Consider the following 15,377-nt stretch of genomic DNA (forward strand, 5'->3'; position numbering starts at 1 on the left):
TTCTCTCCCATTTCCGGCTACTCCTTGGAAGGCTTTTTTCTTCATTCTCTGCAGGCCACTTCCTCTGCAGAGCTGCATGCTCTGTGGCTCAGCCAGAGGAGAAGGAAGGGGAGTACTTGACACTGTGCAAGAATGAGCTAATCTCCGTGCTTCCCGAAGGCGAATCTGAGTGGGAAGGCGTGTCCTTAGTGACTGGTCAGAGGGGCCTGGTGCCTGTGTCAGCCCTGGAGCCCTTGTCTGCCCCTTTCCATCAGTGAGTAGCTGCCCACTCCCTGGGGGAGGGTCCCAGAGCAGACTGAAGTTTGTGCAGAATAGAATAGATACCTTTTAGATGTGGTATTCCTGGTGCCTGGAAGAGGGCAAAATTGGGGTGGCTTTTAAAGAAATTTTATTTATTTGTACTTTAGGTATGAGTGTTCTCCATGTATACCTAAGATACCAGAAGAGGGTATCAGATCTTATCATAAATGGGTGTGTGCCACCATGTGGTTGCTGGGGGTGAACTCAGGGCCTCTGGAAGAACAGCCATTGTTGTTAACTGCTGAGCCCTTGATATTTCTCCAGCCCATGGGGTGGCTTTTTAATTTCCTATTTTTAAATTGTATTATTTGATGAAAGTGGAAAAATATCTAAATTTTAGATGGACATAGTATATAGGAAGAAATATATGGCCTCCACTGTAGTGCTTTTCAAAGTATGGACTGGGGCTACTTATGTCAGTGTCACCTGAGGGTGTCACTATGAATTCAGCCCCCTGACCTTCCTTTTAGTTTCTTGGTGTTGGGCCCAGAAACTTCCATTTTCAATTACCCCCTCAGGCATGTTCTTCACACTAAAGTTTGAGAATCTCTACTGGAGGATGCTGTAAACTTGAGCACATAGAGCTACAACATTATCTCACATCTTATTCATTCTGCCTGGTCCTGGCAGAATTGACAGTGAGGCTATTACAGGTTGTGTGTGAGTTACTCAACTGGCAGGAGCATTGCAGAGCTATCCCAAACTTTCATTTCACAGTGTAAAAGTAAGTTCTTAGTTTGCTGTCATTAGAATGAGATGAACAATAATACCCCCATCAATTTTCTATGGGGTTATCCTGCTCATTGTTCTAATGTTTTAAATCTCCGTGTTTCCACTGGCAGATGGTTCCTAAAGAATTACCCAGGAATCTGTGGCCTTCCCAGGAAGAGAGACTGGACAGGCTCCTGTCAGATTGGTATGAGTTGAAAACAGCATTATCAGGAAGATGATGTTTACCTGTCTTCTAATCTCACTGACGGATGTGAGAAGCCAGTTATTATCTGCACACTTGGGGGCTTTGACTGTGAAGCAAAGGTTCAGGCCAGGGCCGAGGAGACAGATGCCTGCCTATGTGAATGGGCACGACACACATTTGTGGAGAGGGCTGGGAGAGGGGTGTTAGGGAGTGTCAGGGGCAAGAGAGATTTAAAGATAGACCAGTAGAAAAACAGTCTTGCATGGGACAAATGGAACACTTTTGAGCCAAATGTTACCAGCAGGCCACCCGTTTCCAACTCCTTACCCAAACATTTCCTGTCTTTCCATAGAGTAATATGATTTAGGGGGACTATGAATGCCTAGTACATAGTGAGTGACCAGGAAATACTGGACAAATATACAATTGACTATGCACACACATACCTGTGTTCACACACACACACACACACACACACACACACACACACACACCACACAATACACATACACTAGCTAATCTCTGTGTACACACACATTGCTAAGTATATGCATTTACTAGATAATGTATCTAAGACACACAGTTGAAACTTTATCCTTGCTGCTCTTTATTCTAGCACATTTCCTATCACATCTCTCTCTCTTTTTAATACAGTTGTACTAGTTCCAAACCAAAATAACACTTAAAATAACTAGAAGGATTTATAGAATCAAAATATTAGAACTATGCAATAATTGGCCATAAGCAAGGCTATTAGCATTTTGAAGAAACATAACTTATGCACAGTCAGAACTATGGGGCTTTGGAGTCTGTTGTTGTTTACACAACCTCACACTAGCACTCCCTGCCTTCACTAGGCTTCCACCTTCTCACTGAAGAAGTGGTGTAATCAAGCCAAACATTGTCACAGAGCTAAGCAGATGGACAGGAGAGGTGGGCAATAGCAGGGAGGCTTGACTGCAGTTCTAGCTCCTATAAGCCCTTTAGACATCACTCAGAACTGCTTCCTTCTTTCTCATCCATGAAGAGGGAATTCTGCTGAGTACCCTGCCTGGCATTCAGTCCTCAGGAAGACCAGAGAATGGAAATGCGCTTTATAAACTAGACAGTACAATCCTCATTAAAACATTGTTATTGGGTCCTAGGTGAGCCATTCATCAAACTGGATAATTACTATAGCTTTTAGGATAGTCCCAGATCCCTCTGGCTTCCTTGCAGCACACTGTCCTACCAGTGATTGTGCAGCAGCATCTTCTGAGGGGCGATTAGGTTTAGAAGCATCAGGGTGAAGAAGCCGGAAGAAGGTGTGGGCACCTTCTGCTGTAAAGATACTCATACACAGCTCTGAGACCTGTGCCGAGTGTGGTGATGATATGGATGATGATACAATTGGTTGAGGACAGTACAAAGAACATACATTTTCCTATTAGCTCATCTAGTTTAAAGGCATGCATATTCTGTATTCTGAGAATACCTTCCGTATACTTGGGTCTTTTCTTTTTAAAACTTGATAGTGAAAACATCTGGATTGTAGTTCCTTTTTGGATTGTGCTAGTTTGGCAAAAATGAGTAGCCTACTATCCCTGGTCATTCCTACCAGTTTGATTTTGGTGTGTGTGTATGTTGATTAAATTATTGAAATTTCTAAGGCTGGGATGCCCAAGTCTATATCATACTGATAGACAGGAAAGGTTTATCCCCTTATATCTTTCCATTTGACCTGTGTGTTGTTTTCCACAGGCAGAGGACGGTGCAAGGCCCTGATGGATTATGAACAGGAGGAAAAGGATGAACTGAGCTTCGTCCAGGGAGAAAACATTGAAATCCTTGGCTTTGTTATACCTGGGCTGCAGTGGTTCATTGGGAAGTCAGCGAGCTCAGGAGAAGTGGGATTTGTCCCCACTAGGAGCATAGATCCCGATTCCTGCTCCCCAGTGTGAGTATGTTTGGGGTCCAGCTGCCTTCTCAGTGCTTCCTTCTCCCCATGCAGCTTTGCAGAGAGTGCAGGGGGTACCCTGGATGTAGATCCAGAGGGGCTCCTTCTGACATCCTTGGTGGACACAGAAAGTTCTAGGAAGGAGGAGTGATCAGAACAGAATCATCTCCATTCATTTCAATAGATGTTCTCTGAAATCTCGCTGTGTTCATTTGCAGAAGCAGAGCCTCAAGACTTAAGGCTCTGCACCAGGGGTGCTGTGTAAGGATTTGGATCCCATCACTCACCATGTCCAATCACAAGACCTCACCCCATCAAAGAGTGAACATAGATAGAGAGTGGCAGATTACTGGCTTGGTCAATGACATTCTCTCCTTGTAGATCAGGGAGGCAGGATCCTTGGAGATGTCCACACAGTTAGTGTTCAGGCTAAAACTTGAATGTGTGAAGTCAGCCCTGGCAAAGAGAAGCAGAGGCACTTTCTCTCTGTGTCTTGATTCTTGGAAAAGTGGTTCTGAGGAGCAGACCTACTCATCTGACCAATTAGCAGCAGCTGACAGTCGACCCAACTCCATTATGGGAAGGTCAGAGATGGGTAGCATTGCCCAGGCTATTTGGTTGGGCTTCCCAAGGGTATAGGCAAGCAGAAAGTTGAAGACACTGTAGCCACAGTTTTTCATAGTGTAGAATATCTAAATCTACACAATGAATATCTAAGGCTGTCAAAGGAATAGCTAAGGCTACATGAAGAATATTTAAGGTTATAACAAATTTCTACAGCTACATAAGGAATATCTAATACTGCATAAGAAATAGATACAACTCTATAAGGAATAGCTAAGGTTACATAGGAATAGCTATAGCTACATAAGGAATATCTAAGGCTACATAATAACTACAGTTACACGAGGAATATCTATGGTTACGTAAGGAATATGTCCAATGCTTTCAGTATTTATACCAGGATTTCCTCTCATGAAAAAGAGTCAACAAAGAGAGTAGTCTAAGGGAAGAAACTCCCCTGTTCTGCCCTTTTCAGGGAGAGGAGATAGTCCAATTTTTCTATGCAATAGTCTGAAATCTGAATCCTTGAATAGGGAAGGCACCCCTTGCCTTGGGAGGGGCGGAGGAGAGCAGGATTTATATAGTGGACAAGGCTGTCAACACAACTCTCAGGAGAGGGAGTTAGTAGGGGAAATGGGAGGGGCAGGAGGCAGGAAAGGGAAGGGGGAAATAATGTTATTATATTTTAATTAAAATAAAAAATAGAAAACATACAAAGAAGGCACAGCAGAGAGAAAGAGAGAGAGAGAGAGAGAGAGAGAGAGAGAGAGAGAGAGAGAGAGAGAACTATTATAAGAAAGACAACCTTTGAGTTAAGCTTTGCAGCATGGGAAAGCAAGACATCCTCTTGGGGACAGTTGGCTGGGGAGTACTAGTATAGCCAAGACCTGGCATGGTACCCTTTATCTTACAGAGGATGGTGAGTATCTGAGTGTCAGCAGAGGCTGAGAGATGATGAGTGCCGCCAGGCTTTGGGTGAGGGATGAATCAATAAGGCACTGACCAGGAGGCAAGGCTAAGGCTGGAATCCTGGAGGAGGATTGAGGGGGGTGGGGCGTGGGGATGCTGATGCTGAGCAGCAATCAAAAGGAAGTTAAAGAATCTGAGAGACTTGCAAATATGGATACCCATGTCCTGCCCTGAGAAAGGCTTGGACTGTGATAATTAAAGAAGGTGGGTCTAGCTGGCAGCCAGGTGAACATGCTGGGTCTAAATGACACCTTTATTTTGCTGCAGGGGGTGGGGAGAGGGAACACACTCTAGTAAAGTGCTTGAATGCAAAGCCCTGTATCTAGAACCTTAAAATCCCAGCATCGAGTGTCTGAATTCTGTAACGGAGGTGCTGGTGATGGGGAAGAAAGGAGGAAAAGCTCAGAGACTTAGTGAGGGAAGAACCATTCCTATAGTCGAGGAGGGGAGGAGAAATACTACAGAAGGGCCCCAAAGAAGGAGCTGGCCAGGAAAGGCTGGAGTGGTTAACACTATTGGTGACACCGGTGGGTGAGGCAGGCTGGCTGGGGAAAGGCCTCTGTGGTTGACAATGGGGAATGATTTGGAAATACAGTAACTTATTGGGTTTCATATTTCTGGGTCAGACTGGCTAAAAGACATCTGTAGCCAGTGGATCCCATGTCTTCATGAGCTAATCAGCTCTGTGACTTTGCATTTAGCGAGTTACCTTTCTGACTCTCCATTTTCTTATCTGTAAAATGTGTGATGCTAGCATTACCTGACAGGATTGACGTGAGCTTAGGTAAGATCATGCATACAGAGTGTGCTAAGCCTGGGGCAGTGTGTCAGTGTTTGCCATCTTGGCTTTTATTATTACATTTTCTTTTGTCATCATTATGTATGGTAATCTTTGAGGTTCGGTTTTGATAAGATGTCAGAGGTCTTATAAATTATATTTGGATATCTGTGACTCAAACACTGCCCAAGTGACAACTCGGGCTCACTAAGTTGATTTGATGCTTACCTGTAAGGATTCCTCTCACACAGAGGGGCAGAATCGTCCCCATCAAAGGGTGTGGCGGTGCACTGTCGTCACCTGGGATCTAATGCATCAAAAGTTGTGGATTTGGTAGGTAGGGGAAAGAGATTCAGGGACCAGGGAGCGGTGGGAGAGGTAGGAGGACTCTTTGGACGGCAGATGTCCCTGAACCACAGTAAGGTTGGACTTTGGCTTCAGAGGTATGACAGCCAAGCAGTCTGTCCTCACAGCACACTGCTGAGGTCCTGTCATCCCTGTGCCCTGTGCCTGTCGATGCCACAGGGTGTCGCTCTTGGACTGTGTTCATTTATTTGTGAAGGGTTTCTGAGAAGGATAGCGTTTGCTTATACCAGACTCTTCCTAGTGTCCCATAAAAGGTGTGATTATAAATGCATATGAGTTTTTATGGTGTTGGGATGTGTCTGTTCATGTTTGTATGCATACCCAATTTTCCAAGTGTTGGGAGGAACAGTCCCGCAGGACTGTTTTCTGACTCAACTTTGACTAATGCTTTAGACACATGGCCAAAAACACATGGTCACAACCTCATGCTTGTCTTAGAATGCAAACTGATAAGTTTCCTTTTCATAGTATTTTAATGCCATCCACATAGCTTCACCGTGATGGCAGTTAGAAAACTAACCTGTGAAACTTGGGGCAGGTGTTTGTTTTATATTATATTATATTATATTATATTAATTTATTTATTGAAGCTCAAGAGCAATTTTATTTGGGTTTGAAAGAAAAGGAACCCAGGGCAGGCAAGTTACAAATCTCAACAGCTGCCCAGCAGAGGATGCTAGAACAGGAGTGGGGTGGAAGCCCGGAGTGGGTGTCATTTAAGCCAGCCTGGAAGTCAGCCACATGGAGGAAGAGAGGGGAACTTTAGAGAAAGGAAACCCAAATCATAAGGGAAAACATGCTTAGAAAAGAGACAGACAGGAGGAAAAGGTAAACTTTTCTGTATAGTTTAAAGAAATGGGCAGACTTAGGGAGCCACACGGCTGAACTCTGGTACACTTCTGCTTAAGGGATGGGGATTCTGAGAAGGGAAAAGGCCAGTATCTCAGGATGATTTCAGGCACTCTGATAGCTGTTGGAGTGGCTAGAATCAAGTGTGAGGTCCCTCCACGATGCCTGAGGGAGAAAAAAGAGGAGGAGAAGAAAAAACAAAACAAAACAAAACCAAAACTGCCATTTAATTTGTAGGTTAAAATAATGGGCCTATCTTTCTTGGTTGAACTGAGCCAAAGTCAGGAGGCAGAGTGTGTTCAAGGCCAGCTTGGTCTACAAAGTAGGTTCTAGGATGGCCAGAGCTACATAGTGAGACTTTGCCCCCCCCCCCCAAAAAAAAATCTCTAGTGATAAATAATTGCCTAAATGACATCTCATATGGAACTAAGCCTAATGTCCTTTGAGTGTGGTCCCTTGGATTGTTCCTCAGGGAGGAAACAGACCAATCGTTTTGCTCTTTGGTTATAGATATATTCCCATTGAGTATTTAAGGCCATGCAGGTGGTGGTGGAAAATAACCACTTTACATTTTCCTGTCAAATCCAGTGGAGAATCTGCTTCTCCAGGGTCACCTGGGCTTGGGCAGAGTCTCTGGCTCCTCATCCTTCTTTCTCACCAGTTGTCCCTCTATTTGAGGATGAGTCAAAGCCTTGCTTGACCATGGCTTTGCTTGGAAGCATGAAGGAACATTTACCTCCATGCTGACCCTTCTCTTTGCAGACTGGATGCTAGTGAGAGAGCTCACTGGGTGGGGTCTCCACAGCCTCCTTGAACAAGGGAGCAGGTGCCTCACATGGCAAGAACTTAGATTTTTTTTTTTAGTAAACATTATGTCCCCCATTGTGCTATAGATCATTTTAACAAAGTGCAACCAACAAGAAATGCACCCAGATATCTATGCTAAGAAAGGTAAGCAAGACTGATAAACCAATTGCTCAGAACCAGCAAGAAGAGAGTAGGAGAAAACTCAGAATTTCATAGTGTTAAAAATTATATCTTTTACTCTTTATAGCTTTTCTGTTTATAATTTTATTTATCATGACATCTACTGTTGCTGATTAACATTATGCTGTTAGTGTCATGGCCTTACTGTGCAGGAAGGCTGTCTCTTTTCATTTACCAAGACATGAACAGTGTCTATTAGGTGTTGATAGCAGATTAACCCCTGCTGCCTACAAAAGCTCTTAGGCAGTTATTTCCAGTGCAATTCCACAACTGGCAAACATCCCTAGAGCCCTTATTTGGATTAAATACTCTTGGGTGGTGATTTATCCAAGCATAGAGTAACATGTGTGTGGGAAAGTAACAAACCAAAAAAAAAAAAAAAAAAAAAAAAAATACAAGTGCGTCATGCTGGGGCTTTGTCTACTAGGAACCATGTTTTCTTTTGCTGGCTGTCTGTTTTCTGCACTATTGATTATAACATTTGACTTGATTATTTTCTTCCTTTGTTTGTTTTATTGCAGATGTGTGTGTTCTTGTCATTTATATTTCTTTTCTTTTTCTGTTTTGTCTTTTTTTTTTTTTTTTTTTGGACAGGGTTTCTCCAGAGTTCTGGAACTCACTCTGTAGACCAGGTTGACCTCGAACTTAGAGATCTGCCTGCCTCTGCCTCTGCCTCTGGAGTGCTGGGATTAAAGGCATGCACCACCCCTGCCCAGCCATAATTTACATTTCTTTTATGTCATTAAATTGAATACTTAATTTGTGGATAGTTAAACCCAAAAGTGAGAATAAACAAAAAAAGTAGATAACTTGGAAAGACCTGTAAGAAGTGGATCCCTTGTTTAAAAAAAAAAAAAAAATCCTTTTTATTTGTTTCACTCAGGACTTAGTGTGCTTCCTCAATTTGAAGACTCATCATGTCTTTCTCCAATTCTGGAAAGTTCTCAGTCACTCTCCCTTTGAATATTGCCCCATCTCAATCTTTTAGTCTCTCTCCTGGAGTCCTGGAGGAGGTAGGCTGGACTTAGTCTATTATCAGTCTCACTGAATCAGCTATTTTTTTTAATCACCAGTCATGTTGTTGTCAGCGGATGCCACATTCTGGGGGAGTCTTCCGTTTTTCTTACTTTTTCTTGCACTGTAACTGAACTTGCCATGTAACTCATCTCTGCCATTCTTAATGCACATGACCCTGCTTTCCATTTACAGAGCTGCGTGTTCCTCAGAGGGTGTTTGCTCTGAAAACCATCCAGCCTTTCCTTGTAGCACCTACTCATTTCTTGTTTCTCTGTTCTAACCAGGCCTGCTGTAAGTCAGACTTTGGATGACTGTTGCTTCTACTTTTGCAGTATTTGTTGATTTCTATGGACCCTGCTGGTTTTCTTTCCTAATTTTTATTTCTTACTTTGCATTTTTATTTTGTCATGAGAACTAGTTTTCAACATTTTAAATGATGGACCTTGCATGAATCCTGCAGTAAAGAAAAACTCCTTGCCAAGAGGCATCTTTGCATTTACTTCTCCTGAAATCTGAGGAGCTTGAGCTCCGGGTCCTATAACATTGCATCCTCTGTGGTACCCGCATCACACCTTGTATGCTAGGATCCCATGTACTCCAGTGGTGTAGATATTGGGGCTTGGTGTTTCTCAGTACTCACAGAGGTGAAAGGTGGGACCAGAATGACAGGCAGTAAGACATTTTGAAGTCCTCTGTAAGGACGCTGCTGTGTTTCTAGCCTGTGGGCTTCATGAAGGAACTTATGTTCAACTTCCTCTTACACAGAGGTTCAAAATCAAGACTTTTTGGATTTTGAAGAATTTGGTTTTAAATCACTTGATGCTGAACCTGATTTTATATATATATATTTGCTGTGTTTTGTGTTCTGACTAGGTTTTAAATTACTTGGTACAGAACATAACGTGTGTGTGTGTACACATATATACATATACATATATACATATACATGTACATACATACATACACATATATATATATATATATATATGTTTGCTGTGTTTTCTATTCTGTTTATACACAATATCTGTGGACATTGAGGTTGAGTGGACACCTGCTGGGATTCCTAGGCTTAGAACAAGGAACTGAATAGGCACATGCAGTGGTTGGCAGCAGAAGCAGGGAGATGCTTTTCAGGGGCGGAAGATGGCCAGAACAGGGCAACATTTCAGAAGCTACAAGGGTCATGTGATACAAAGAGTGGGGCTTTTGCATATATATCTTGGGGAGTCATTTGAACAGGGTGGGCCTTTGGTTTATGCTCTCTGTTAACGTGAAGTTTATAACAGACCACAGGCTGGTCACCTTCAGGTGCTCTGGAGTACCGCTGCACCTGCAACAGTGGCTCCAGCCAGCTCTGGCTGGCCTTGGCTGAGGGTGTGGGGTGTGGGTATGTGAGCGTGTCTGGCTTTCCTCATTGGCAGGTTTTTGTTTTTCTCTCTCTCTCTCTCTCTTGTATTGCTTTTGCCACTTTTGGCTAAGGCTTTCCTGACCTTGCTCTCTGCCCTACTCTCCTGCCTCAGTAACACTCTGTAGTCTGATGTGACCTTGAATTCAAAGCGTTTTCTGTCTCAGCCACTCAAGGAGTGCTGGAATCACAGGGGTAAGCTTAATCACTGGCTTGAAAGTGATGTTGCAGCAAGATTAGCTACTGGATGTGCTTTGGCAGGCATTTGTAGTTTTCCAAATGGCCTCTAACAAGCGAATGAGACTTTACAGGTCAGTCTCATATAGGCTGCACTCAATGAGCTCTTCGTTTATGATTGTTTCTCAGCACCTGACTCTCCCTCTACTTACTTTCTGTCCCTTAGTAATTCCTTTCCTTTCTTAGTGTCACATAGTGCGTTCTGTGTTGTGGCATCATATTGTAACAACTGTGTAGGGTTCCTTCTGTTTACAGGGAAGCGTTCTTTGTTGTTGTTCTTAGCCAGGTACCATTTGGCCCCGACTTCCTGGGAATACACTAAGGAGAAAGGAACTTGTGATGGTTTTCTTGAATCCTGACCATAGAGGCACCAGTTCCTGTCACTCCTGTTACAAACTGATGCCACTGGGGTTTGAGGGACAGACTTTCTTCCTCTGAGGGGATGGGGTTTTAGTAGAAGGATGCTTCCATCTGCCCTTGACCCACTCACCACCACCCAACTTCCCTTTCTTCTCCCATGGTGAAGCACAGACTGCAGTCGTGAGTAATTGATGTCAACCATGGACAAGCTGCTCCTCTGAGCTCTGCTACAGCCTCGTGTGTAGAGAGGAAGACAAGGAGTCTGAAGCCCAGCGCTAACCTGTGTCTGTTTTCTGTCCTATCCAGGAGCAAGAACTCTGCCTTTTTCAGTGATGAGGAAAGATCTTCTCTCTGGGCTCCGGGAAGTGACAGGAAGGCTGAGTGTTGGGGCTTCTTACGTGCACTGGCTCACACTGACATCACTTCTGTCTACCGGCTTAGTGAGTGTTGCTCCTCAGACCCAGAGAAATTTCAGGTTCCTAAAGGCCAGAAAGGGCCCATAGCCAGGAAGAGACTCCATATTCTAATTTGGGCTGCAATCATTATTCACTTGATGGCCTGGTTGGTGTTTGACCAACAGTTCCTTTATAGATTTCAGATCTTTCCAGATTGCACACATTGTGTTATCTAGCAATTGTGACACACGATAAAACCAACTTGCCTTTGCCATGGGTGGTCAGTTGACCTTTCATCCCAAGAAAAGGAAGAACTTCCTGAGTCATGGCTAAAGTTCACAGGGCTGACTAGGTACCAATTCACAAATCACACAGATAACCTGAAAGAGATCTCAGAGATAATTTCTCCCCTTATTTTATAGATTAGGAAACTGAGGTTCAAGAATATTAGTATGTGAGCCAGGATAACTGCTAGCCAGGGCAGCCCGTTTCATCACATTGCCCCAGATACAAGATGACCCTGAGTTATTGGATGCATCAGTCTCAGAAGTGAATCTCCCTTGCCTAGCATAGATTTTCTCAGTGATGAATGAATGAATGAGCAAATGAATGATAACGATTTCCTTATGACGGGAAAGGCCCACTGCTTTGTGTGATGTAGTATGGTTACTCTCACTGATAAAGCCAAGGAAGGGTTCCTTTTCTTCTACCTCTCAGTGACAGTGGCATGCCTGCTACTATGCAGCTGATTCAAGTGGTTGTCATTTCAGGGGACTAGCCAGAGATTTTCCACAAATGACTCTCAGTTCAGTTCTCAGAAAGAGTGGGAATTGGAGGCTTTCTTCAAATATAGGAAGCTTTTGTAAGGAATAGAAGCCTCAGATAACAGCACTCAGCCCTAGCAAAGATTTCTCATTGCAGATCTGCCAGGCTCAGCCAGGAAGTCAAAGCTCTGAGCACCTCCTAGTGGGGGAAGCAGAGCTCTGAACATCAAGTTTGCTCTGGGATGCAGGAGGGGAGCAGTGGTTGGTGATAGACTTGGATCTGTTTACTGTTGGCCCAGAAGATCCAAAATCAGGTCCCAGGAAGCATGTCACTTGTTAAAGACCAGGAGTCAATGTTTCTGGCTGTGGGCTGTGCCTTATGGTTGTGTAGCTCTAGCCTCAAGGCAGCCAGTAGAGGAACTATTAGAAATGCCAGCTGTTTTAGGGCTGATGCCCTGGGAAAAGAGTGCATCCCTGAGTCTGCTCCCTTCTTGTGATGAATACAGCATGTGCTTTGAGTGTCCTGGTCCTAAGACAAATGGCCACATGAAGACAGGCACTTGTCTTTCAACATTAGAGAGGCCAGAGTATGCAAATAGCTTTCTGAACCAAACTCTTCAACTCTTCCAACTTTAGCGGCGAGGCCTTTCATCCTTTGACGTATCTGCAAAGACAAAACCAGAAGCTCTCCCCACAGGAGAGCAGGAAGAGGCTGGGCTTGATGGTGGGGTTTGTTACTGGTCCCAGAGTTTGCTGGTTCAAGGTGTGGGGATCACACTGCTGCTGCTCTCTCAGGAAAAGGTGGATTCTTCCCTCTACCAGTTGCTGTCTTGAAGGTTGCGTGGCCTTGACCTCCATAGGTCCATTAGTGGGGCTCTCTTATGCTTGCCTGGACTGGACTTCATGCATTTTCTTGGTTCTTCCCTAGTTTTCTTTCTTTTTTTCTTTCCTCACTTTCATGACATTGGGTAGCTACGGTATAAACCACCAGGCCTTTATGATTCTCTCAGCTCTCTCTGCATTTTTAGTTTCTTTCTGGAAATGTTGAGATGCATATGAACACACCCCTTCCCCCATCTCGTTTTCCTTTCCCTTTAAGTACTGCACCTGTGTTCACATCAGTCCTGGGACTTGGGCCAACTCCTTGTGCTTTGGTGTGAGCCTCAAATCTGTATTTGCAGTTTCCACTGCGCCCCTTGGCTCTGCATCTACGTCATTCTCTACCCATACTTTCGGCTAGCTCAAAGTCAAAATATCCAAAACCGTGCAGGATATCCCTTCAAGTTACTTGAGGGAACAAAACTGGGGGCCTCAGGTGCGGTTTTTGTGCCTTTAAACGTGAGCACTTATGGTCCCCATTCTTGCCACTTGTTAGTGCACACAGAATTCCTGTCTGTCAAATGGGTAAAGAAGCAGGAAGGGAGGGAAAGCAGGAAGGGAGGGCAGGAGGGCAGGAAGCAAGCAGGAATGATACCCTGCAGCACAGCACTAAATGGGATGATGAAAACTCCGAAGCTGATGTTGAGGGGGGTAAAGATTGCCCATTCATACCCTTGCTTCAACTCAAAAGCTCCTCAAGGGTCGGTGGCATGGTGACCTGTTCTGACCTAATACTAGGCCTGTCCTTCATCTCTATCTAGGTGAGTTTGAATCCATCCAGAGTCTTCAGAATGATCCGAGCGGTGAGTAGTGATCGTGCCGAGCCCAACCTCTTGTCCTCAGGTCAGCTCATCTGTTCTCTTGCCGGAAGCTGACTGCCCTAGTTGCAGACACTCAGGAATGCTCAACCCTGCCTGTCCTTACAGCATCTCAGCCTGAGGGCTTCAAGGATGCCGGGTCTGGTGGGACCTGGGAGGAGCGGCAGACCCTGGGATCCAGACGTTCCAGCAGTTCTGTGGACTCCAGCCTGGAGGAAGAGCTCCTCTCAGCCTCCTCAGACAGCTATCACCTTCCGGAGCCTGATGACCTTGATGATCCAGAACTATTCATGGACCTGAGCACTAGCCTAGAAGAGGATGAGGTGGAACACTTTGCCCCCATCTTGGCTTTTCTGGATCACGAAGGCTACAGTGACCACTTTAAGAGCCTCTATGATTTCTCCTTCTCTTTCCTTACTTCTTCGTTTTACAGCTTCTCTGAGGAGGATGAACTAGTGGCTTACCTAGAGACCTCAAGAAAGTGGGCCAAGATGAGCCACATGACATGGGCCCATGCCCGGCTCTGCTTCCTCCTGGGCCGGCTAAGTATCAGAAAGATCAAACTTTCCCAGGCCAGGGTATACTTTGAAGAGGCCATCCGAGTCCTTGATGGGGCCTTTGAGGACCTCTCCCTGGTGTCTGCTCTGTACATCAACTTGGCAGCCATCTACCTGAGGCAGAGGCTGAGACATAAAGGCCCAACCTTGCTTGAAAAGGCAGGTGCTCTGCTAGCCTGCCTGCCTGACCATGAGTTCAGTGCCAAGAATGAGCTTGACGTGGTAGCCTATGTGCTACGCCAAGGGATTGTGGTGGGGAGTGGCCCTCTGGAGGCCAGGTCCTGCTTCCTGGCCATCCGATTGCTCCTGAGCCTTGGCCGGCATGAGGAGGTTCTGCCATTTGCTGAGCGCCTGCAGCTCCTTTGTGGACACCCTCCTGCCTCGGAGGCTACAGCCACCTTATTGAGCTTTCTGTATGACAAGAAGTATCTTCCACATCTTACAGTGGCCTCTGTTCAGAAACGTGGTCCCCAGAGTGCCCGGGGGATGTCTGTTTCCATTTGGCAGGCTTATTTAGTCCTCCAGAATGCCACTAAGATCCTTGGCGTTCCTTCCTTAAGCTGGGGTGAAGTTTCTGCACTGGCCTGCCCAACCCTCAGGCAGGCTCTGGCTGCTTGTGAGGAGCAGACTGACTTGAGCACCCAGAGGATCTTGTGTCTCATCCTGTCCAAAATGTACCTCCAGCACAGATCCCCTGAAGGTTCTGTCTACTACCTGAGCCAGGCCCATGCAGTAGGGAAGCTACTGGGAGAGCAAGAAGCCTTTGAAGCATCTCTCTGTCTGGCCTGGGCTTATCTCTTAGCCAGACAGTCGAAGAAAGCCCTGGAGATTCTTGAACCACTACTATGTTCCTTGAGGGAGACAGAGTGCATGACCCAAAGGGGAGTGGTCCATAACCTCCTGGGACTAGCATTTCAAGATGAAGGCAGGATAAGCAGGGCAGCCAAGAGCTATCTCCGAGCTTTGATCAGAGCTCGGGAGATGGGGAATGTACGAAACCAGGCCGTGTCTATAGCCAATCTTGGCCACTTGACCCTCAAGTCCAGCATGCAGCAGTCAGCCAGGGGTTATCTTCTGCAGGCTGTCCAGCTGTATTCTGAACTCCAAGCCAGCATGGAGACAGACATGGAATTGATACAAGTGTTACTGTGGTTGGGCCAAGCTCTGGTATCTGGACACCAGCTGGTCCACAGCCGCCTTTGTTATGAAGTGGCATTGCTGTTTGGCTTAAGGCATCAACACTTAAACAGTGAGTATGTCCCATATTGCATTGGAAAAAA

At 45.2% G+C, this 15,377-nt stretch overlaps 1 protein-coding gene across 1 annotated transcript in view; it reads left to right on the forward strand.

The window, feature by feature from the left end:
* Sh3tc2 (SH3 domain and tetratricopeptide repeats 2) overlaps positions 1-15,377 on the forward strand; it is a 50,961-nt gene that overhangs the window by 16,268 nt on the left and 19,316 nt on the right. Inside the window, exons 6-11 of the mRNA XM_051201130.1 lie at positions 55-253; positions 1,143-1,216; positions 2,957-3,152; positions 10,991-11,124; positions 13,484-13,525; positions 13,649-15,346. Of these exons, the coding sequence (XP_051057087.1) occupies positions 55-253; positions 1,143-1,216; positions 2,957-3,152; positions 10,991-11,124; positions 13,484-13,525; positions 13,649-15,346 (2,343 nt within the window). The remainder of the gene's footprint in view (positions 1-54; positions 254-1,142; positions 1,217-2,956; positions 3,153-10,990; positions 11,125-13,483; positions 13,526-13,648; positions 15,347-15,377) is intronic.

The sequence above is a fragment of the Phodopus roborovskii genome, unplaced genomic scaffold (genome assembly GCF_943737965.1).
Source record: "Phodopus roborovskii unplaced genomic scaffold, PHOROB, whole genome shotgun sequence".
NCBI lineage: Eukaryota > Metazoa > Chordata > Mammalia > Rodentia > Cricetidae > Phodopus > Phodopus roborovskii.